This window comes from Saccopteryx leptura, chromosome 9 (genome assembly GCF_036850995.1).
Source record: "Saccopteryx leptura isolate mSacLep1 chromosome 9, mSacLep1_pri_phased_curated, whole genome shotgun sequence".
NCBI classification, from domain to species: Eukaryota; Metazoa; Chordata; class Mammalia; order Chiroptera; family Emballonuridae; genus Saccopteryx; species Saccopteryx leptura.
Window position 1 is genome coordinate 10,206,736 of NC_089511.1, and position 23,433 is coordinate 10,230,168.

A 23,433-nucleotide genomic window follows, 5' to 3' on the forward strand; every position below is an offset into this window, starting at 1 on the left:
GTTGTACAGTTAGTTTTCATACAGACCATGGCAGGTATCCCAAGACCCCAGAGAGAGCAGTGTTGTGGGAAAGGCTTGAGACTAGCAGCCAAGAGACCTGTGTGCTGGTGCTGGTGCTGGTGCTGGTGCTAGCTAATCCTTCTGGGCAATGTGTTCGCTCTGTGTCTCTAGGCTCAGGCTTCCTGTCAGTAAAACGTGAGTGACGGGGCCTTCTGCTGCCCATTAGCTCAATTGGCTGCTCTTGCCCATTACTAACAATTCCAGTGATATGTTCTTTAGCCTCAGTAATTTCCTTGGCCTCTGCACTGGCTGGGCTCCCTTCGCAAGCCCTTGTATTGGTCTGCTTAGGCTGCTATAACCAAACACCACAGGATGGGTGGCTTAAACATCACACGTTTATTTCTCACAGTTCTGGAGGCTGGAAAGTCCAAGGTCAAGGTGCCAGCCACTTAGGTTCCTACTAAGGGCATTCTTCCTGACTTGTAGATGATTGCCTTCTCTCTGTTCTCATGTGGCAGAGAAAACATTGCTGTCTCTTCCTGATAAGAGGGTCCTGCCCTCATGACCTCCCAAAGACCCCATCTCCAAATGCCATCACAATAGGCGTTAGAGCTTCAACGTTTTGGGCAGACATAACTCAGTCCCTAGCATCTGTCTTCTGCTTTGCTGTCTCCTACCTAAGTCAATTGAATATTGTTGGGGGAAGTCACACGCTAATAGGAATATCCAATCTCTTGGTGGGTCTTCCACTGGTACTTTTGGGCACCTCTTAAATTCTTTTTATCTTAACACCCTGTCAGGTTCCCTGCAGTAGCGATTCCAAATTTCATTCTTTTCTCTCCTTTTCCTTCATGGCATCCCTTTCTCACGCAGCAGACAACAATGGCCTTCCTCTCTGTATCAGGAAGAGGTGTCACTCTGCTAAGGCAATCTCCTCTTCACCTCTGATTACTCTTCCTCTGCTCACTAAAGATCCCCCCAAGTTGTATTTTAAGACCTCTTCTCTGTGGGAGCAGATACGACCTTTCTGAGACCCATTCAGACCTCTTAAGACTGGTTATGGGACTTCGGTCATTACTGAGCATTCACCCAGTGAGACGCACACTGGCAGGTACTGAAGACGCAGAGGTGAAAACCCCGCTCCCACCCGCTGCGACGACACAACTATAGATGATGCATCAGAATAAGGAGCAATGAGTGTATCTTCCTGCAGGTAGAGAAATACATGATCCAGGATTGAGGGTGGACAGGAAAGGGTGCACACCTACCATTCAAGTATACTTTGCTAAAGTATACTATTGTTTTTCCATAAATGTACAAACTTAATTCTTTTTAAAGATATCATAGTATTCTTATGTTGGTATATTTTACTAGGTCTCTCAATGGACAATGACTTTTTATTCTTTTGATGTTTCAAACTGCTGCAGTGATCATCCCTGTAAAGGTAGCTTTGCTTACAAGTTTAAGTATTTCTGCAGTATGAATTCCTGGAAGTGTTACTGTTGAGTCAAGAGTGTATGTATGCATGTTTCTCCAAATCGCCCTCAAAGGTGGTCGAACTTGGTACCTTTAAACCAGGTGGTGGGTAGAAAACAGCGGGTCCGGAGTAGTCCCGGCCTCCGAGCAGCAGGCGGCGCTGTAGATGCCGCTGCAAGGAAGCGGCGGGGGCCGCGCCTACCGACTTCCGGTAACTTCCGGTGCGGCGGCGCGCAGTGGGGCTGACTGGTGGCGGAGCGCGATGCCGTACGCCAACCAGCCCACCGTGCGGATCACGGAGCTCACCGACGAGAATGTCAAGTTCATTATCGAGAATACCGACCTAGCGTAAGGCTGCTGAGGGAAGCGGCTGGCGGCTTGGGAGCGCTAGAGGCCCAAACCCGGGGGGTGGGGCCGGCTCTGTGCCACGCCTTCATTACTTTAGGAACCAGGGGGCGCGGGATCGGCCGCGGCCCTCACGCTGCTTGGTTTTCATCCCTCAGGGTGGCCAATTCTATTCGGAGGGTCTTCATCGCCGAGGTGCCCGTAATAGGTAAGCGAGCCCCGCCTCCTCGTTGCTAGGGCTACCAGTCCTCCCTAGACTCACCGCCACCCCCTGGTCACCCCGCCGCACACACCTGCGGCTCCTGTCTCCTCTCCCCGGTTTGGACGGGGGCTGGGGCCGCTGACAACACGGCGGTGCTGGAGACTTGATCGGACCCTGGGCCTCTTCTGGCCACCTCCCTGGCTCCCACCGGCCACTTAGGTCCACTCTGACGTTCGCGTTGGTGAAGAACATGGGTTCAGAAGGCTTCGAACTTGGGGTCGATACTGTTTTCACTTACTCTGGGTGTGAAACTTGGGAAAGTTTTCAAACGGTGGGCTGTAGTTGCCTCTAACATTGGGATGTTAATTGTACTTAACCAGGGTATGCTCTGTCCATTAAAGTATGTAGTTCTGTAAATATTGTCTGATTGAGTGATAATAAAATGTTAAATAGAGAGTGACATGGTCACTATACCATAAAATGAGATAGGAACTATGAGTCTATGTTACCTTTGTGAGGTTTCCCCCCAAGATTTAAGTACTGTACCCAAATAGTTTGTGTTCTTGGATTTGGCGTTGGCATGAATAGCAGATATAAGTGCTTCTCATGGAAATGTCCAGCTCAAAGAAACATGTTCCCGCTGCTGGACTAGTCTCTAAGTCATTGTTTTTCTGTGTGGTGCGGGGAACCCCTGCCCTAAATATTCCTGAGCAGGGAAGGGGTGTGTGGTGCATGTGGAAATGCAGATTCCTGGACCCCATTCTAGAGCTGTGTGAATCAGCACCCAGCGGCCAGGCCCAGGCCTCTGCAGTTGAGTAAGCATCAGGTGATTCCTAAGTCATGAGAACCACTGCTCTAAGCCTTTATTTAGGTGAATTTGGTGGCTAAGCCGCATGTCTGCTTCCTTCACTTTTTAGCCATTGACTGGGTTCAAATTGATGCCAATTCCTCCGTCCTTCATGACGAATTCATCGCTCACAGGCTTGGTGAGTGCTTGGTTTTAGAAGGCGAAAAAGGGAGGGGGCTCTGCCTGGTGTCAGAGAGGGAGAGAGAGCCTCTCACTCTCAGCGGGACTTCTAGGTTCTCCTATGGCGTGGCCACTTGGCCTTCTTCAAAGTGCTGTTCTCTGTCTTCCAGGATTAATTCCCCTCACTAGTGACGACATTGTGGACAAGCTGCAGTATTCCCGGGTATGCTGGGTGACGGCGTGGAGTGTGAGGCGGGGGAGGCGCGGGAGGCGAGGGCCTTCCGTTCTCAGAAGGGTTTTCCTGACATCTTGCTTCGAGCCTTTAGAAAGACAGTATGGAGGTGTTGTCTGGAGCCCAAGGCAGGCATTGGTCCTTGGATCTGATGGGCCTCAGATGGGTTAGTCCCACAGGGCATTAGGGAGTCTCTTCAGCCAGTCACACAGGAGGGGTGTATGCTAGAACGCCCATTTATATTAAACAGGGGGGCTGTTCCTTTTCAAAGTTTGCTCTGTTCAGGTTCTGCCTTCCCAAGTATTTCTTCCCAGTGACGGGGACTGTGGAGCTAAAAGGCATCAAAAGAAGGTTGGGGATGGGGCAGAGGGGGAGGACAGGAGAGGGAGTGGGAACTGCCCCACAGAGCAGCATGTGAAGGCCTGGAGTGCTCAGACTTGTAACTCACCCCATAGGCGATGTAGTTGAACTTGGCCCTCTTCCACCAGGGCTGTGTTTGCTCTCGGATGATACATTAGCAGCCCTCGGCTAGGCAGAACGGGACAGGATTAGATTACCTGCATCCGTTCCCCAGGACTACATTAGATAGGAGCTTGAGACTGTTCCTTCTTGAGGTTTGGGTGATCCTGGATCAGCTCATCTTCTAATTCCCAAGGGCATTTTATTTTTGTGGTGTCTAATTTGGTATGTTCTGTAGCTATATATACATATATATTTTATAAGAAACATTCAGTGAAGTGTGGAGCTAATATAACAGATACTTAGACTTCCACCCAACACCTTGTCATATTTTAACAATTTGCCATATTTGCTTCACATCTCCAGATTTTTGTTTTTAAGAATAAAACATCACCGATATTGGACAGGTGTACAGCCAATTGAAGAGGAGTTTGGCGATATCTTGTATAAAGATATGCATGTCCTATGACCTAGCAATTCTTTCTGTTAAATTTCTTCTAGTATTACATTTACTGAAAGATGATATGGTGTAGTCCATTTTTAAATTTTTTTTATTTTTTGAAAGTCTACAGAAAAGTTGAAGAAACAGAATAAGAAATACTCATTTTTCACCTTTAGTTACCAATTGTTAATATTTTGCTACCTTTGCTTATTTCGTATATATGTATACATATATTATATATATAATATATATATAAAATGTATGTATGTTACTGTTTTGCTGAACCATTTGAAAGAAAGTCCCAGGTACCCGGACACCTCTACCTACCTCAGCATGCATGTTCTAAGAATATTTTAAGATAGTCTCCTGCACAACCACATGATTAGCATGCCTAAGAAAATTAGCACTAATTTATAATATCTGTGTCCAGTTCATAATCAAGATTTTCCTGTTTGTCCCCCAAATTGCCCTTCATTGTTTTTGTTTGTGGTCTGACCCACAAGATTTATATATTGCATTTGGTGTTCTCTTTCTTTAGTCTCTTTTCATCTTGACCAGACTCTACCTGTCATACTTATTTTTTTCTTTTTAAAGTTGAGTACCTCTTCCTATCTTTATCTTCTGTTACATTTGGACCCTCCCATTTCATATTTCTAAGAGTGAGTATTGCAGGTCTAGTATTCCCCCCTTACCTGTGTGGAACTGCGGACTGTCTGGGTGTGGCCTCTGGTTCTCCTTTGTCATCTCTGAAACATAAAAAGTAGTTTGCATTTTCCTCCCTGGAGCGAGGGGACAACAGTTTGCCTGATGACATTCTAATAACTCCTCGCCTGAAGTTAAACTGTAGCAGTACCTGACTGAATAGAGTGTTTTATGAATGGCAAACTTGATAATTATTAAAGCTAAGAGATGGTTACTTGGGTCTGTTATATTGGTTTTTGTGAATGTATGCAATTTTCCATAACAAAAAAGCAGGGTTTTTTTGTTTTGTTTTTTGTATTTTTTCTGAGGTGAGAAACGGGTAGGGAGACAGACTCTCACATGCGCCTGACCAGGATCCACCCGGCATGTCCACCAGGGAGTGATGCTCTGCCCATCTGGGGCCTTGCTCTTGCAACTGGAGCCATTCTAGCGCCTGAGGCGGAGGCCATGGAGCTATCCTCAGCGCCCGGGCCAACTTTGCTCCAATGGAGCCTTGGCTGCGGGAGGGGAAGAGAGAGACAGAGAGGAAGGAGAGGGGAAGGGGTGGAGAAGCAGATGGGCACTTCTCCTGTGTGCCCTAGCCGAGTGTTTTTTCTTTTTAAGAAAAGGTCAGTTGCCTAGAACTTGAAAGGTACTTTTTTCCTGTATTTTGCTTCATTTTATTTTAAATGAGGATTACATTCCTGAACTAGTCCAGTTCCTGGGGATGCTGAGATGTGAGCAGTGTCTGCCCGGGGCGGCCTGGCCACTGGTGGGTGTGGGTGGAAGCCTGGGTGTCGGCATGTGTGGGTTGTCCCTAAACTGGAAAGTGTCTGCACTCAAGAAGGTCAGCAGACTGACTCAGCTCCCAAGAGCCTGGAGACTGGTCCGCCCTTGCATAGATAAGAAACATGAGGAGCTGGGCACCAGAAGCAGGGAGCTCAGGATCCACTCTCTTTGCGGACTCATTCCAGCTTGTCTTCCTGCCTCAGGACTGCACGTGCGAAGAGTTCTGTCCCGAGTGCTCGGTGGAGTTCACGCTTGACGTGCGGTGCAACGAAGACCAGACGCGGCACGTCACGTCTCGAGACCTCATCTCCAACAGCCCCCGGGTCATTCCGGTCAGTGTCTTAAGTACTCCCCCCCATTACTCTCCTCCCCCTGCCCTCAGTGGGCCAGCTGGGATGGGTTCTTATACTCCCGGGGCTACTGACCCTTGGGCTTGGCGGGCTCTGCCATGGGGGGTGTGCCCTCTGTCACCCAGGACCCTTTTGAAAGGCTGTCACAGTCATGAAGAAGAGGTTGGAGTGCTGTCACCGGCACAGTTCGGGCCCTGGTTTGGCAGGCTGGATCTGGACGAGATGGAAAGCAATAGTCAGGAATAGTCGTCATCACCAGGAGAGGTGACTGGGAGAGGACAGCTAACCAGTGTCTCTGTTTGGGCCCCTCTAGGTGACATCCCGGAACCGAGATAATGACCCCAATGACTACGTGGAGCAGGACGGTAAGGGCCTGAGTGAGTGTGCCGATGTCCGTGTGAGTTGTCACTTTGCCAAACAGCAGGAAGGCAGAGGCCAGCCAGCCTCGTGGTGCCTGGTCTTTCCCTCAGCTGTTTGTCCAGATGTGTGTGGTCTCCCAGTGGTACTGCAAGTCAGAAGCAGGGGGACCGTGCCTCTCCTGGCCCCTTTACTGACAGCCACCTCTCCCACAGACATCCTCATCGTCAAGTTGCGGAAGGGCCAGGAGCTGAGGCTTCACGCCTATGCCAAAAAGGGCTTCGGCAAGGAGCATGCTAAATGGAACCCGACCGCAGGGGTGGCTTTTGAATACGACCCCGACAACGCCCTGAGGCACACGGTGTACCCCAAGCCGGAGGAATGGTAGGCTCGGGAGTGTGTGCAGCAGACACAGCTCCTGTGACTGACGCAGGCTCACAATGGGCACAGGTGTTCAGAAAGCTGCAGTGGCAACCCCCTGCTGTCCTGTGTTTGTCCCCAGGCCAAAGAGTGAGTACTCTGAGCTGGACGAGGACGAGTCACAGGCGCCTTACGACCCTAACGGCAAGCCGGAGAGGTGAGAGCCTGGTCCGGCCCGGGAAGGCGGGGTGCAGAGCGTCCTGTTCTGGCGCAGCTCTGAGTTAGGGGGCCCTCACCCTGTGTCCCAGCTCTTGTTAGCTGCGGACGGATTGGAGACTGCGGAGCCCACGTTAGGCAAACCCAGGGGCAGGTCCTTGTCCTCCCTGAGTCACTGTGAGAAAGCAGGGCCTGCAGCTGGGTGCGCTGTTCCTATTCTGGTTTTCAACGTCCAAAGAAAGGGCCTGCCTGGGGCCGGAAACCGACCGAGCCTTAGCTGTGAGCACGCAGACTGCTCGCGCAGCCCTGCCCCTCTGTGTCCCACTTCTCCTCCTGTTTGAGGTGGCTGCAGCCTCTTCGAGGCCCTGTAATGACCGCTGTCCTAAGAGGATGGAGGCCAGCCCTGGGCAAGGTCGAGTTCCTGAGGGCGGCCAAGGGCCAAGGTGGCCAGCCCCTGGGCGGGGCTCTCACGGACCCTCCCTCAGGTTCTACTACAACGTGGAGTCCTGCGGCTCCCTGCGCCCCGAAACCATCGTCCTCTCCGCCCTCTCTGGGCTGAAGAAGAAGCTGAGCGACCTGCAGACCCAGCTGAGCCACGAGATCCAGAGCGACGTCCTAACCATAAACTAGCTGCCGTTCCCCTGCGTTGGCGAGAAGGGGTCCGAGCGCAGCGGTGTTTCCGGCGTCCCGAGACGGCTGGTTTCTGGGGCCTGAACCGCTGTTGCTTCCACCAGGCAAGCTGTCAGCACCAACTAGAGGTGGAGTGGGGGGTTTCCCCCAGCCTCGCCGGTCGCAGATAGATGAGCAGGGGTGCTGCTGGTATTGAGGCGGGACAGTCAGCACCCCTGGCCCTGCCTGCTGCCAGCAGTGCCCAAAACCCAGCCCCCATTTCCTAACCTGCCTGGAGGGGTCGTACTGCCTCCCTGCTGAAAACCACTGAGCTGCACCCTCCGCTCTTGGTCATTTCAGCTCTTTCTGTCCAAAAGTTGGATTTCCCCAGTTGTAGCCTAGGTTTCTGGTGTTAGGACTGAGTGCTAGAACTGTCATCCAGGCTGCCTACAGACCCATCCCTGCTATTGACACTTCTCTCAAATCCCCGTGTCACTAAGGTGAGAACAGTGTTGGAGCCTGGCTGCCCGCTGCCCCCAAATAAACCCTGTGTTTCCCTCTGTACCCTCAGTCATGCCCTCAGTGCCATGATCTGATCCTTTAGTTTGGCGGTAGGCAGGGGAAGGGCGGCACGCGCCTAACAGAGGTCCGGCTCTGACCCGGCAGACTGTAGGAAGGAACGTACCCAAAGCAGTTCATCAGGCCGCCTGGCAGGAGTCGGGAGAAAACCAGATACAGTACGGAAAGGAAGGGATATTCGTTAACAGTAGAGTTTTTATTTTTGGCAATAAAGAGCACAACATAATCTCCTTCATGCGTCATCGTGCCACTAGCTGAGCCAGCCAGCTCTGCCTCCCTCTCCAAGGCCTTGGCCCGGCTCTTCACGCTAGCTTATTCTTCTGGGTGGTCATTCCCTGGCCAGGCTCAGGGCTGAGCCGGCTGTGGAGGGGCCCCTTGCTTACCCTCCTCCTGCCACAACTTGAACAGTGGTTATTTACATCAAGATAACAAGGTCTGTTCCCACAAATCAAAATCCTAAAGTATTTAAAAAAAACATACACGCAACCAAAGGTTTGATGTGGATAGAAAGATAGCCCTTCTGCCCAGTAGTCAATAAATACCAGCACTAGAAAATCAATTGCTTTAATTGCATTTCAGCGGGGAGCCTCAGCACCATGTGGGGAGGAGGAAATGGGAAGGGCTGGTTTCTGAGTGCTTTCTGGCCACGGGGTGGCCACGCACGGAGAGGGACCCGCTGCTGGGGCCTGCCTACCCCAGGTCAGGGAGCAGGCAGTGGGGTGCTCCCACAGCGTCCTGCTGGGGACTGGCCATCCCCCCCTGACGGAGGCCACCAGCACTGCCCACCCACAGGATACCTTGTCAGCCTATAAAGCGGGAAGGGGCCTGGGCAGCAATTTTCTTTTGCAAACCAGATTTTCACGTCAGGTGTCACCAAGTGGCACAGTGTAAGTGGATCCTTCCCGTGCCACTCTAGGCCCAGAGGACGGAGAGGCCACCTGCTGCCCTAGCCCTTGGCTGCCTGCGGAAAGTGCAGTCAGAGCGCCAGCTTGAGTTCTGCTTGTCTCCCTCTGGCCCGGCAGCGGGAGGGCTGTGCCATGGAGAACATTCAAAACTAGCCTGGACTGTGGCCTGGTCATGGGGTTGAAAATGTGTATGTGGTGGCAGGGAGAGACAGGGGAGTCTCATTAATATAGAACATGTCATAAGCCGTATATATTAAAATCATCGACAGTATACAGTCCCATGGCAGCGCCAGCCCTCACATGCTCAGGTGGTGTGGCCAGCCCCGTGCCTTGGTCCAGCCTCACCCATGGGGGCAAGGGAGGGACAGCTCGTTCCCTTTCGCCAGGCTCTTGGCCACCAGCCCCCTGAGGCTGTGCACAGCGCGCTGCAGTCAGCCCTGCAGCGGGCAGCCCCAGTCATCACCAGCGCCCGCCAGCCCTGCCGTCACTGGGCGGGGGCCTGGGCCTCGCTGCTGCCCCCCTGGCTGGGCTTTGGCTTTAGCAGGATGAATCTGTTGAGGAGGTCCGTTTCTGAGCTGGCCTGGGCTGTCCCATACCCCTCACCTGTGGACACAGAGGCAGGCTCAGGACTCCGGTCCAGGTCGAAAGACCGTGTCTTCCACAGAGCCTGGTGGCAGGTGGCGGCGGGGCACTGCTGGGACTCACCGGCACAGCTGGAGGCCTCGGCCATGTTCTGGGAGCCGGTGATGTGGTGCCAGTAGGCACTGCGGGGCAGCATGGTGGTGGGCGTGCAGGGGTAGGAGTAATGTTCCGTGCCCTTGTTCAGCAGCTGTGGGCCAGAGGAGGGACCCTCCTATTAGCTGCCTGTTGGTGGGGGTTTGTCCCCGAGCACCCCGCATGAGACTGCTTGCCTGTGCTGTGCGCACACTAAGTGGGACACCTGGCACACTCCAGGTGCTCAGCCTGCCCGCCCACCTGCCTCCCCCACCCCCTGGGTCAGGACGCCACCGCCTCACCCTCACATTCTTCTCCATCTCTAATAGGACCCGCTTGTGCTGCTCGGCGATGGCCAGGGTGGCACTGTGGACCCGCTGGTAAATCTGTTCCCCTTCCTGTGTCTGGAAGGTGTAGAGCCCTTCCCCAGCGTCACACATCCTGGGGACACAAGTGGCATGGAGAGCAAGGTGGTAGAAACCCCACCAAACATGCACATGCTTGGCAGGGCTGTCTCCCAGGGGTCTGGCCACACAGCTCCAATGCGCTGAGCATTTTTGATGTGCTGGGTGGTGATCTAAGTACTTTACAAGAATTAGCCTGTTCAGTTTTCTCTGCCACCCTCCGGTCTATGCACTAGCACAGTGTCCTCATTGTTAGGGGGTTTCTCAGGCCACCTGACAAGGAGGAAGCAAGCATACAGAAGGTTAGAGGACTACACAGATTTCAAGTCTAGTCCACACTATGGGTCACACGTTCCTCAGCACAATTCCATGAGGTTAGGGACTTTTCTTATGTCCTATTTGACAAATGAGGAAACTGAGGCTCAGGCCTACAATCCCAGAGCTAGTAAGTGCCAGTGCCAGCATATATGAGCCCAAGCAATTCCATTTTGGTAACTACCTCATTTGACCTGCCTGCCATGAGCTTCAATTTCTTCATCTGTATAATGGGAATACGGGCCCTGGCAGGGTGCCTTCGTGGACAGAGCATCATCCCAGCATGCTGAGGTCAAGAGTTCGATCCCCGGTCAGGGCACATATGAGAAGCAACCAATGAGTGCACAACTAAATGAAACAACTAATTGGGACAATGAGTTGATATTTCCCTCTTTTCTCAAATCAGTGGAAAAGTTTTAAAATAAAATGGGAACATTATCTTTCCTTTTGGGTTGCTATGCCGATAAATAACTTAAGCCCCAGCACAGTGCCTGGCAGACAGTGACGGCAGCCCCCATCATGACCACGGTGGGACAGGGTGGGGAGGCAAGAGGGTCCTACCGGCCAGCCTCGAAGGTAAAGCGTGTGGCGTCCCGGCCATAGCGGCGCAGTGAGCAGAGGGGCCACGAGACGAGCTTCACGCGGGGGTTGTGAACGTCCCAGAGGTAGATGTTCTCGTGGGTGATCTGCAGCTTGCACTCGCCATACACGTCCAGGTTGGGGCAGGGCAACAGGAAGACATTGAAACGATCTAGAGGGGGAGAGGAGGAGCGGGCCTGCAGCTTCCCGTGGGGGGCCCTGCGCCCCCTCTCTCCCTCCCCCAGCACCAAGCCTCACCTGTCTGCTCACACTGCACCCCTGGGGCCAGGAGGTCTGGCTCTCCCAGGCGGATGTCGTTGAGCCGCGAGCCCAGACATTCCACAGACAGTGTCTTGTACCACTCCTCCGCCTCCAGCTCTGGAGGAAAGGGCACCTCGTCAGGCTGCCGGCTCAGGGTCACCCCGCAGCCCGCCCCACCTACTCAGCCTGAGTTAGCCCACCGTGCAAGGCAGGGAGGGCAAGGCTAGGACTGCCCGCGCACTCAGAGGCACCCCTGCCACTGCTAGCCCGCGCTGCCTTCTCCCGCCGGACCCAGGGGCAGCTGGGTGGCGGTCTGCAGCCCCAGCTCCTCACCGGAGTCGCAGGTGAAGGTGCGGGCTGAGTCATCGGTGAAGATGATGGCCACCGCCTGCCTCTTGGTCTCCTTTGGGAGGCGCGTGACACACTTGACATTGCTGATCTCAGTCACCTGGGACAGCATCCACAAAAGACTCAGCCAGGGTAGAGCACCTCCGTCTGCATTCCCCAGCCTGCCACCCCCTGGGAGGGTGCTCTTAAGACCTCAGGACTCAAATCATCCTTGCTTACAGGTTAGGGGAGCTAGGACCCAGGCCCTCTAACCTTGGGGCAGCCTCGGAGGCACACCGACTTCTCATCCGGATACTTCTCCAGCCGTTGAGGTCCCTTGCTGGAGGATTTCCGGAACACCAACCAGCACCTGCGGTAGATCTGTGGGGCAAGACGGGAAAGGGATCAGGCTTCTCCCGCCAGCTCGCTTCCCTGGCCCGCTCCCACCACACACGGCCCTGCAGTTACCCCCACCTACCACAGGGGGCAGTGCTACACAGCCTTCCCGGGAGGCCCCCGCCCAGAGAAAACCTGGGGACAGTAGACACCAGGATGACACCCACTCGGGGAGAGTTCCCCTCCACACATTGAAAAGGCAGTCATTTCTTAGCTGGCTCCGAATGGCTGTTCCACAAAGGGTGTTCTCCATTTGCTGTGAGCTCAGCTCTGAGTGTACAGTTGTCCCTTGAACCACACAGGTTTGAACCACACGGGAGGTCCACTTATACCTGGATTTTTTTCAATAAATATACAGCCAGCCTTCTGTATCCTGGGTTTTGTAGGATCTGTTATCTGTGGTTGGGACTCTGTAGGTATGGAGGGCCGGCTGTACACACTATTCTATGCCATTTTATAGAAGAGACTTGAGAATAATATGCGGGTTTTGGTATCTGGGGTGGGGGGGCCTGGAACCAATCTCCTACGGATACTGAGAGACAGCTGAGGGGTCGAAAGCTTTCTACTGTGCGGTGGAGGGGGCTCGGTGCCCCTCAACTCCATATTGTTCAACTGTGACGTAAGTAGCCAACATTTACTGAGTGCCCCTTATTTCTTTTTGTTATTAATACTCTATACAATCTCAGGGTCACTCTTGAGCTTGATTTCACTATCTCCACTTTATAGGAAAGGAAACTGAGGCACCACAAAGTTAAGTAACAGCTAATAAATGGTAGAGTTAGTTTTTAAAACAGGCTGTCGCCCTGGCCGGTTGGCTCAGCAGTAGAGCGTCGGCCTGGCATGCGGGGGACCCGGGTTCGATTCCTGGCCAGGGCACATAGGAGAAGCGCCCATTTGCTTCTTCACCCCCACCCCCTCCTTCCTCTCTGTCTCTCTCTTCCCCTCCCGCAGCCAAGGCTCCATTGGAGCAAAGATGGCCCAGGCGCTGGGGATGGCTCCTTGGCCTCTGCCCCAGGCGCTAGAGTGGCTCTGGTCGCGGCAGAACGACCCCCGGAGGGGCAGAGCATCGCCCCCTGGTGGGCAGAGCGTCGCCCCTGGTGGGCGTGCCGGGTGGATCCCGGTCGGGCGCATGCGGGAGTCTGTCTGACTGTGTCTGACTGTCTCTCCCCGTTTCCAGCTTCAGAAAAGTACAAAAAGAAAAAAAACAAGAAAAAAAAACAGGCTGTCTAGCTCTAGAACCAAGACCTGGAGCCCACCACACACAAAGTTCTGCCAGGGCCTCAGCAGCCTCAGCCACGACAGAGGGAGCGTCCTAGCGACAGGAATTAGACACTTGCTGCTTCCAGGCCTGCACACCACCACAGCCCCTGTTCTCAGAGCCCGAGTCCAGGAACTTTCGCTCACACTCTTGTTATTCTCTAACTAACCCTGGGGTCTGGGGGCCAGAGTTAGCGCCTATTCCAGTTGCAAACGAGGGGCTGTCAAGGTAAAGGGACAGAGCCAAAGGCCTGGGTTTAGCCCTGAGCCTTCCCCAGCCAGGTTCCCCCTTGTCCAACCCCTGCACAACCTGTGCTTAAAACCACCCAAATTCTCTATAGCTTCTTGGACTCCTCCCCGGGGTCAAAGAGCCAAGGACAGAGCAGGGCATTCTCTCAGGCTACAGGGGCAAACTGGCTGATCAGACAATTTGAGGGGCAGCCCTAGCTACCTGCCCAGGTGGGCTGCTGAGTCTTTCTTCCATGGCCCCTTCCTGCTGCCTCAGGCTCTCTTCCAGCCCAGAGTCTGGCTGGGATGTACCTACTCTTTCAGTGGGCACTCCAGAAGCCTACGGACCCCACTCCCCAGAAATCTCTGGTGCTCCTCACACTGGCAAACAGCAGGGAGACTGAGGGGCAGCCCAGAGCAGAGCAGAGCAGGTGAGTGGTCCTCTGAGCCTCAGCCCCAAGCCCCTGCGCCCTCCCCAGCCCTGTTCTGCCATGCAGGCACCAGACCCTTAGCAGGTAGTCCCAGGGTACACGGGGTCTAGGCAGCCCCCATCCCATGATCCTGGCTGGGTTGCTGGCCTGTCTACCTAAACCACAGCGGGCCTCACCTCTCAGTCTGGGAGCTCCTTTAGGGCAAACACTGTATTTTATTCTCAGAACCCTCACTCACATCCTGGTAGCCTCATTAACAGAGCTCTGAATGACCATATGACGGGACTGTGAATGAATGGATAGATAGATGGATGCATGACCCAGATATGCCCTGCCAGGCTGGGCTCCGTGCAGCCTGCAGTGTCAGGGGCAAAAGGCCCCGGGGGGGCCTGAGCACCCCGGTTGCTTGGTTACAGGGATACACACACACACTCACAGAGCCCCAGGGAGCCACTGCGCTCAAGAGCCCTCCTTCCCCACTTCTCATAGGTCTTTGATCAGTACTTCAAAAACACTGCCACAGCTCTGCCTGGAGGATGGCCCGGCAGGTAGGACGGTAGGACGGGGCTCCTGATCTTTCAGCCCCTCCCCCCTCACCTCTGTGGGCTGAAACCATCATGGCTGTCCTGGGGGTGACCTGCCGTCCCTCATATCAGGTCAGCATTAGGAAGCGGAATTCTCTGAGTTGGGGGGGGACCCCAGACTAGACCTAGCTATGCCCCACTCCCAACACCCCCTTCCCCTGGCTGTGCCCACCTTGAGATTCCCAGTCTACGGGAACAGGTCTGATACTGAGCCCCAAGAGGCCTGCCTTCCGGGTAAGCTTTGTCCTGGACAGGGCCTCGACCCAGCTGGCCCCCCGGGGCTGGCACAGTCTGGGCTCAGAGGAACGAGGGGCCGCAGTAGAAGCGGGCGCCCACCGGCTCGGCCTCCCAGCTCAGCCCCAGCCTTCCTCTCGTTCTGAGCTCCGAGCGGGTCCAGCCCTCTCTCGGGGTGGAAGCAGAATGGCTGACAGCCACCAGAGCCCAGTCTCCTGGGCTGGGGCCCAGGATGGGACACAAAGCCAAATTCAGATAAGGCTGCAAACACGCTCACCCGCTCAGCTGCTGGACCGACATACCCCAACAGGGCCCTCAGGCAGGAGGGGGAGCCCCTCTCCAAGGCCAGCGCTGCTGCTCCGTCCTATATCAAGGGGTACCCAGGCAGGGGAGCTGGTGGAGAGCCCTGCTCCTCCCACACGGCACTCGGGCCAGCCAGGAAGCCTTGAGCAGTCCGATCTCAACCCCCCCCCCCCCCCCCCACCGCCACACACACACATACAAGGCCATGTGGGAGGGGAAGAGGAGGGCCCGGGCCCCAGGTAAAACACTAGACTAGGGCAACCTCAGTCACCAGGGTCTCAGTCTTACTGGGAGGGGGCCGGACCCCTCACCGGAGGTGGGAGGGTGGGCAGAAGAATAGCAGCAACTCCTGGGCTATTCCACCAAGATCATTAAGTTAGTCCCTGGGGTCCCTGCTCCTGCCTTCTGGGGGGTCTTCTCCAGCAGGGGGTGGGACAGGATGCAGCCCAGGCCTGTCTGAGGTTTCATCTCCATGAACCCTCCAAGCCCCAGCTCCAGGCTGAGCACTGAGCACAGGGGGAGCAGCTTGGAGCCCTGGGCCCCAAGTTCTCATTCATAAACCACATAAACATTGGCCTCTGCATCCCTCACCCCTCCACCCCCTACAACCAGCCACTCTCCCTTTCAAACACTTCTTCAACGGTAAAAGCAATGACCAAAGGTAAACAAATAAATACCTGTACACAGAAAGCAAGGGAAGCAGGGGTCCCAGAAATACTTAAAAGAAAAGAGGCCAGGAGAGAGGAGGGGAGAAACAGGGAGGCGGCAGCAGGAGAAGGAGAGAGGGGAAGTGGGAAGATGGTCTCGGCGCAAACACAGCCCGGCGTTTCCAGTGCTCCGGGCCCCTGGCGACAACTTCAACAATAGCCAAGGAGCTGTCTGCCCATCGGCTGCCACCACTGGCCTAGCCGCTGGGATGCCAGCCAGTCCTGCTGGGGCGGGGGCTGCAGCAGGCAGGGCTGGGCCCAGGCACATGCCAGCAGCCCACTGGCCAGAAGCCTGGAGACCACAAATGCGCGATACCGGGCTTCCAACCCCGACCCGCCAGGTTCCGGACCAAGTCCTCTGCGCCTGTCCCTCGGCAGGGCCCTCGGAGGGCGGCTCACCCCCAGCTTCCTGCTCTTCATCTTCACGTAGCCCTGCTTGACGATGTCGTTGAAATTGGTCGCCATGGTTTCCCCACCTTCTCTTGGGCGCAGGGCCGGGCCGAGGCGGCGAGGGGAGGGATGCCCAGGTGGCCTCAGTTTCCAGCTCCTCCGGATCACCTGTTCGAGAAGCTCCTCCGCTCCTCCGGCGCTTCCTTCCGCACAGAGGCGAGCCGGGCCGCTCCTCACCTCGCCCGCGTCAGCATTGTTCTACCAGATCCTTCGCCCGGCGCCCGCTGAAAATAAAAACGACAGGGAGATTAGACAGTGACATCTTTCTCTTCCCTGGCTGTCTCGCTCCTTTTCCCTTCCTCTTCCCACACTCCTCCCTCCCTGCCTCCCCCTCCGCCCGCCCTTCTTCCTTCCCTTCCCTCCCCACCCCTGGACGACAGAACCATTCAGGAAAACCGAGGTGGAGGCAGCACTGAGGAAAATGGTCCAGCCCAGTCCCCTCCCTCCAGGCGGGGGCTGTCAGTTAACCCCTTCCTGGGAGGGCCGTGCGGGCTCCACTGCGGGGGAAGGTAGGGGCAGAGGAAGAGGTGTCCCGGGAAGGGGGCGGCTGTCCAACCCTACTTCCTCTTACAACTTTGGGGCCGACTTAAGGCGACTTGCCCGCCCCCTCCCCCATGCACGGGAGCCCTGGGGGCGCCTTCCCAGAGATGGAGAGGTTCCCCAGGAGATGGCACGCAGTCTGGCGGCTGAGTGACCCCCACGCTCCCTGGTTAATTGTGTGGTCGGTCTCAGTGACCCCTGAATCCCTCTACCCCAACCCCTCCTATACCTGGTTCTCTCCAGCCCCAGGCAGGAAGCTGAGAACTGTCACCCAGCCCACTCAGGCCCGGCTCCCAGCCCCTGGAACGCTTCAGCAGTTCCTCTGGGTGTTGCTTCCTGGGAGGGAGGGCAGAGTCCAGGGGCGGGCCCCAGATACGCCTGAGGAATGTGCTGGGTCTGCTGGAGGTGGCCACTGTGGAGCAGACGCCTCCCCTGGCCCTGGTGCTGGGACGGCCTGGGTCTGGCCAGGCCATGAGCGCCCCCCCTGGCCTGAGCCCGGGCAGGAGTTGACTGCAGGAAAAGCTAGCAGCCATCTGGGCCTGGGACAGGGGACACAGCAGATGACAGTGAGGGGTGCCAAGGGGAAGTCAATATGGGGCCACTCAGAATCAGATAATAAACCAACCGATACTGAAGACTCAGACTGGGGGGCGGGAAAAGGAGGAGTCTCAGCGATGACCCAGTTCAACATCCATTTCACAGATGGGAAAATAAAGGTGCCCAGAGAGGCGAAGCGGCACGGCTAAGGTCACACAGGAAGCCCGAGGCATAGCCAGGGACAAATGAGAAGTTTCGCAGTGGGTGATGGACGCAGGCCTAGGGGAGGAATGCCCTGCGACCATCTCTGGCCGCTTGCCACCACCTAAAGCCTTTCTGCCACCCCCACTCAGGGGCAGGGCGGTGCCAGCAACATGCCCCCCATGTCTCCAGGATTGCTGGGTGGAAATGAGCAGCATTTTTGGGGTCAGCTGGGCACTTGTGCTGCCAGGACAGAGCCCGGGGCAGGCATGCTGCTGGATCTGCCGGCAGCTTGGCATTAATTACTCTCCTGGAGGCCTGTCTGTTGAGTGCCTAACAAGGAAACATATGGGACTGCCCAGTGGGCACAAGCAAACAAGGTGGGGGGGGGGGTGGACAAAATAGGTAACACCCTCTTCAGTACCCCCACAGCTGCCTCTATCCCAGCCCCTGGGGTCCAAGAGCCTTCCAAGTGGGACAACCAAGTGTCTGCCCTCCTCCTGTGAAGTCTGGTCTGGGGTCCCCTCCCTGGCACTAGCTCCCAATAGCCCAGCCCCAGCTGGGGTCTGGCAATCAGAGGTGGGTCAATTTTCCCAGCCCTGTGTCTACTGCCTGCCCTTGGGGCCGCCTTGTCCCCATAGCAAAACCCAGCTACATAAAACTCCCCTCCGAGAGGACAGCAGGCTGACCCTGGGCTGTGAGGCCACAGCCGAAGCCCCTTTCAGAACACACCCACAAGGAAACACCAGGCCCTGGGGTACATTCACGGTGGCCCAGGATGGGGCACAGCCGGGAGTGTGGGTCCAGCTCGCCGGGTCATCTGAGTAAGCCATTTAACAGCTCTGTGCCTCATTTTCCCCATCAGTAAAAAGAAAAATGAGGATAAATCCACCTGTTTTAAACGAGAAAATAAATCCATGAGGCACCTGCCTGCCCACTTTGGAACCAGAGCTTCTGCCTCAAAAACAAGGGCTGTTTTCATTGCAAGAGCTGCTGCCCCACCAGAACCCAGCCAGAACCCACCTGCCCAGCGCAGGCCTCGCCTTCCTGGCGCCACCAGCTACCTTCCCAGTGGCATCCCCCATGACTATGGCCACCAAACTCTCCGGAGCCACTGCCATGTCTGTCCATTGGCCCACCCCCACGCCCCTACCCCAGACCCTCGAGTCAGAACCACAGACACGGACCAGCAGGAGAGCAGCCTTCCCTTGGGAAGCCTGGGCGGCAAGGGCCTTTAGTCCCAGGAGTCCTGCCCACTCAGCACCTAATGAAGTCTGCAAGAGCGGGCCCAGCCTGGGGCCCAATATGGCACAGCAAATGGGACTGGGAAGGTGGAGGGAGGGGGAAGAGGCAATGGGACCAGCCAGTGTTGAGCTACGAGGAGGAGAGCTGACTCGGCAGGCCAGGAGCCAGCCCGAGGTGCCCCAGTCCTGCCATCCCGGTGCCCCTGCCCCCTTGGCTCCTGAGCCTGCACCAGCTCTGCCTCTCACCAGCCTGTAGCAGCGAAGAAGGCCCCACTGATTCAGGAGGGCCTGAGCTCTCAGGCCTGTGAGCTCAGCTCTGAGCACCCAGAGAAGCTAGGCAGGGTGACCAGCAGCCCCCTCAACACTGTAGGGGGAACAAGGGCCCCCCATTTTTCCTCCCAGCCTGGCATCCTCACAGCTGAGAGGGTCAACCAGAGAGAGTACCAGGCCACCACAGGCTCCTTCACAGAGAGGACTGAGCTGCCCCCATCCCCTGGAAAGGGCAGATGTCCTGTGGGGAGGGCGCAGGGGGCTCCCTAGTGCCTAGCAGAGGGGAGGGGAGGAAAGAGAAGAGGAGAGAGGGGAGGGGAGGGGAAGGGAGTGCAGGGGAGGGGCTCCCCACCACACCTGCCCCATGGGGCAGCCTCCCTAAGCACTCCCTCCCAGCACCTGGATCCTGCCTGAAGGCTTTGGCTTCAGAACAAAAGCTACTCACTGCAGTTGGCAACCAATGACTGAGCAGGAGTGGCTGCCTGCCTGGCTGGGCCTCCCCGCCCCATGACAGATCCCCATGACAGATCGGATCTTATCAGGGCTTCAGGGACATCCCTACCTGGACACCTGGCTCCCTGTTGTCTGTCTCCACCCCACAGCAAAGATCCTAAGGGCAGGATTCTCACCAGCACCAGGGTCATTCCCAGTCACCTGTGGTCTGGCCCTCTCTCCCCTAGTGTGATTGCTATCAAAGCCAGGAGGGTCCCCTTCCACCCCTCCCCCCACTATGCAAATCCCCACAAGGAACCACCTCCTGAACTGCTGCAGGTCTCATCCAAGGTGGGTGGCAAAGAGATCAAATACCCAACTGGGCAGAGAAACCATGGAATGAGGAACATCTGAACAGTCCCTGTTCCCTGGGCCGTCGGTCAGAAAAGCAAGCGGCGCTGGGCCCGAACACCACTGCCACTCTGCTCTCTCCTGGTCCCCACCCACCCCGTTCTTGCCCCCGCTTCAGGCCACACTGGCCTTTCTTCTTTCTCAACATGTCTAACTCCTCCCTACACAGACCCACGAAGCTGTTCCTCACCAACAACTCTGTTCCCTCAGATGGTCCCATGGTTCATTCTGCTGCTTCATTCCCGTCTCAACTCAGAGATCACCTCCTCCGAAGTGACTCCTTCCCTGGCCTAAGGAGCCGGACATTCAGCCTCCATTACCACATCCAGTTTCATTGTCCTCACCACATTCTCGTTCCTTCATCAGCCCCTTGGCTATTCGGCAGCTCGGTCTCCTAGAACGCCCTGGAAATGTCAATTCGCTGAAGCTCGGTCCTAGCACCTAGCATGGTGCCCAAGGCAGAGTGGGAGCTCGATATTTGGGGGTTGAAAGCATAATTCCCTCCAGGACTTGCCCTCCTCATCCTTTCACCCACTCCCACCTGGCCGAACCCAGCTCAACTTCCAGAGCTGTAACTTTCAGAGGTGCGTAAGCAGTGGTGGGATCCCACCTCGGGATCCCAAGCTGTTCCTGGTGCCGACCGTCATGGCCAGAAAACTGTACTTCCTGGAGAACCAGCAGAGCGCTGGACCCACAGTTTGGTTCATAGCTGCCTCAGGGAAGGGAACACTGCTGACACCGTGTCCAGGACCGGCCAGGTGGCTACCCCCTCTCCACCAGGACTGCTGGGTGAGGTCACGCGCAGCCCTGCTGCCCTGCCCGGGAAGGAAAGGCTAGAAGTAACCAGCTTCCAGGCACAGAGAGGCAAGCAGCTGGCCGGGAGGGGGCACAGCTCCTGGGACCCGACCCTGGTGAGTGGCGGGGGGGGGGGGGGGGGGGGGGGTCAGGGGCCAGGAATGGCCTGCATCCCTCTGAAAGGCACCAGGAAAGAATCCGTGCTAAACTAGCCGAGCCTCTACTAGTGGCTGCTGGGATCTTGCAGGCCCCTGGCCACCCAGGACTGCAAGCACCTACACCCCAAACCCCAAACCCTCCATCCACGTGTCCTGGCAACAGCGGCTTGGGACAGGCAGGCTGCACAGAGGCCCCACTCTGCTCACATCACCCAGGTGCCCAGAATCCCCTCCTGCCCCTTTGCGGTGACAGAAAGCGGGGACCTTGTGCAAGTAGGTGGGCAGGACCCCAGGGCCAGGGGAGAAAGGTTCAAGGACTGCAGGCAGCTGCCATGAGTTTAAGTTGTAGGCGGGGGACCATTTGCAGGTGGGGTAGAGAATACATGGTCTCTTGAAATTTGGGGGACCTGAGAGAGCAGGAAAGTGGGGGTTGGATGGCTGGGTTATGGCCCTTGGGGATGGCAGGCCCCGAGGCGGGGGACTCTGGGACCTGGGCTTCTCGGATGGGTGTATGTGGGGTAGGGGTGCGGTCAGGTCCCGACGCGGGCCCCTCTGCTGAGGGGAGCTCAGGGGGTAGCATCTAGGGCCTGGGCAGGTTCCCTGATTCCCTTCCTCCTCCTGTCCCCGAGCAGGAAGGACCTCCGGGCTCGGACTAGGGCCCCACCTCCCCGCCTCACGCGCCCTAGTTACCTGGGAGCCGTGGCCCGGGCAGGGGTCGCTGGCAGGGCGGGCGGCGGGCCAGACTCATGCCCGCGTCACGGCGGTGGCGGCGCCGGTCTCCGGGCGGGAACGGCGAGGGAGGCACGGCCGCCGCGCACCGACTCCGGCGGGGACTAGGGTGCGCCCCGCCCCGCCCCGCCCCGCCCCGCGCGGCCCCGCCCCCGAGCCGCCCCCGCCCCGCCCCGCCCCGCCCCCGAGCCGCCCCGCCCCGCCCCGCGCGGCCCCCGCCCCCGCCCCCGAGCCGCCCCCGCCCCGCCCCGCGCGGCGCGGTCCCCGCCGTATTCCTCAGAGCCACGGGACTCGCGCTGCCGCCGCCGCCGGCCTCCCCCAGCGCATCCCAGCTCGGTACCCGGGCTCAGCCCCACCGCTCTCCCTCTGGGCCCCAAATTCCAGCCTCACATCGCCTCTCGGACGCTGAAAGCTGGACCCATCAGCTCCCAGCCCCCTAATCTCAGCTCCCAGCTTCTTCAGGGATCACACCCCCCATGGCTGCCCCATCTCCTACAGAACTCCCAGGGCCGCAGAGCCTAGCCTCCCTCAGAAGCCTCAGTGACCTCCCTAGCTCGGGCTCCGCGCCCACCGCCCCACCCCACTCCCCACACACTATGGCAGCGCCATCAGTGCCTCCCTCCCGGATGTCAGCTCCCATAAAAGACTGCCAGCCTCTCCTCTCCCCTGGCCTCCTTGGCCGCAGAACACCGGGAACTCCCATCCTATGCCCCCTGAGACTTTGCCCTCAGGTCCAAACCCCATTCCCCTTGGTCACCCCTAGCACACACACTCACCTCACTGCCCTCTCAGGCCCCTGCAGGTGCGGAGTCGCTGCCCACCTGGGATCACACACCACAGGGCTCTTCTGTGCCAGGCAGCACAGGGAAGTCACCTAGGGCGTCTCCTCAGGGGTCAGCGCCCCACCCTCTGGTTTTCATGCCTGCACCCTCCTACACCAGTGGTTCTCAAAGTGCCGTCCCTGGGCCAGAGGCATCAGAATCACCTTGACATTTGTTAGAAATGCAAACTCCCTAAAAAAGAAAAAGGAAAAGAAATGCAAACTCCCTGCCTCACCCCAGACCTATGACATCAGACTCTGGGAGTAGCACCCAGAAATCTGTTTTTAAAAGCCTGCAAGTGTTTCTGACGCCCACTCACCACTGCTTCAGACCAAATATGCAGAACAGAACCAGTGTCCATGTTTCTCAGAGACAGGCCTGATGCAGCCAGGGTCCAAGAACCTTAGCACTCACCCATGCGGTCCAGTCCCCTGCCTCCAAGACACTGGACCTCGGCCTTGCCCAGGCTTTTCCAGGGAGCTTGTTCTTAGACTGTTGCTCCTCTTCCCCTGAAAATTTTCCTGGGTGGTCCCTGATGGTCACTGTGACCCAAAGGGAGCCCCAGGGACTCCCTGGTGCTTCCTGCCCCGGTCCTGAGCTAACCAGCTCTAGACTACCATGGAAGGGGGAGGTGGCTGCCCCAGTCCCTACCTGGGTCCTAACCTCCTGACCTCCCCATGCTTCTTCCAAACTTGACCCCACCTGCTTTGCTTCAAACCACAGCCCATAAAGCCCCCAGCACTTGATCCATCAAAGCAAACTGTTTTCGCCACCAGAAACCTCTGGAGGACTTTTGCCCAATCAGAAAAATGTGTTCCCAATAAAAAGTAATCTTCTCTAGAGTAGAGTTTCCCAAACTTCTTCATTCTCTCATCCTCATATTATTGCTCAATCCATTTTCTGTCTGTACTATAATCACCTAAATATCTTTTTAAATTAAAACTCTTTGAAATACTTGTAGATTCCCCTGCAGTTTTAAGGTAAATTACAAAGAGATTCTGTGTACCCTTTCCAGTTCCTCCAATGGTCACATTTTGCAAAACTAGAGTACGCTATCACAGCCCAGATACTGACATTGAAACGGTCAAGATATTGAACATTTCCATCACCACAAAGCTGCCTCCTGTTGTCCTTTT

At 56.5% G+C, this 23,433-nt stretch overlaps 2 protein-coding genes across 5 annotated transcripts; one reads left to right on the forward strand and one right to left on the reverse strand.

Moving 5' to 3' along the window:
* Positions 1 to 1,692: 1,692 nt before the first annotated feature.
* Positions 1,693 to 8,295, forward strand: POLR2C (RNA polymerase II subunit C). The gene is made up of 9 exons (XM_066348262.1): positions 1,693 to 1,824; positions 1,980 to 2,029; positions 2,941 to 3,009; positions 3,161 to 3,213; positions 5,797 to 5,925; positions 6,257 to 6,308; positions 6,516 to 6,684; positions 6,803 to 6,877; positions 7,362 to 8,295. The coding sequence occupies exons 1-9, from the start codon at positions 1,739 to 1,741 to the stop codon at positions 7,504 to 7,506; spliced, it is 828 nt and encodes a 275-aa protein (XP_066204359.1). The 5' UTR covers positions 1,693 to 1,738; the 3' UTR covers positions 7,507 to 8,295.
* Positions 8,296 to 8,612: 317 nt separating this feature from the next.
* On the reverse strand, positions 8,613 to 21,575 carry DOK4 (docking protein 4). 4 transcript variants are annotated; one of them, XM_066348261.1, is made up of 9 exons: positions 16,929 to 17,039; positions 16,109 to 16,383; positions 11,843 to 11,950; positions 11,576 to 11,690; positions 11,240 to 11,359; positions 10,964 to 11,153; positions 9,992 to 10,124; positions 9,675 to 9,798; positions 8,613 to 9,572 (listed from the first exon to the last, which is right to left on the reverse strand). In XM_066348261.1, the coding sequence occupies exons 2-9, from the start codon at positions 16,172 to 16,174 to the stop codon at positions 9,454 to 9,456; spliced, it is 975 nt and encodes a 324-aa protein (XP_066204358.1). In that variant the 5' UTR covers positions 16,175 to 16,383; positions 16,929 to 17,039; the 3' UTR covers positions 8,613 to 9,453. The 4 variants fall into 4 exon arrangements, with proteins under 4 accessions (XP_066204358.1, XP_066204357.1, XP_066204356.1 ...); XM_066348260.1 differs by having other exon boundaries at positions 9,986 to 10,124; XM_066348259.1 differs by lacking the exon at positions 16,929 to 17,039 and adding an exon at positions 21,438 to 21,575 and having other exon boundaries at positions 8,613 to 9,798; positions 9,986 to 10,124.
* Between the last annotated feature and the right edge of the window lie 1,858 nt (positions 21,576 to 23,433).

Excerpts from the sequence above, each read along its gene's own strand:
- POLR2C (XM_066348262.1), top strand. The coding sequence starts at position 1,739 with ATGCCGTACGCCAACCAGCCCACCGTGCGGATCACGGAGCTCACCGAC. Across the intron at positions 3,010-3,160 it reads ATTCATCGCTCACAGGCTTG|GATTAATTCCCCTCACTAGT; the intron begins GTGAGTGCTTGG and ends TCTGTCTTCCAG. Across the intron at positions 6,878-7,361 it reads CCTAACGGCAAGCCGGAGAG|GTTCTACTACAACGTGGAGT; the intron begins GTGAGAGCCTGG and ends ACCCTCCCTCAG.
- DOK4 (XM_066348259.1), bottom strand. The coding sequence starts at position 16,174 with ATGGCGACCAATTTCAACGACATCGTCAAGCAGGGCTACGTGAAGATG. Across the intron at positions 11,951-16,108 it reads TGAAGAGCAGGAAGCTGGGG|ATCTACCGCAGGTGCTGGTT; the intron begins GTGAGCCGCCCT and ends CTTGCCCCACAG. Across the intron at positions 9,799-9,985 it reads AGATGGAGAAGAATGTGAGG|CTGCTGAACAAGGGCACGGA; the intron begins GTGAGGCGGTGG and ends TCTGGCCCACAG.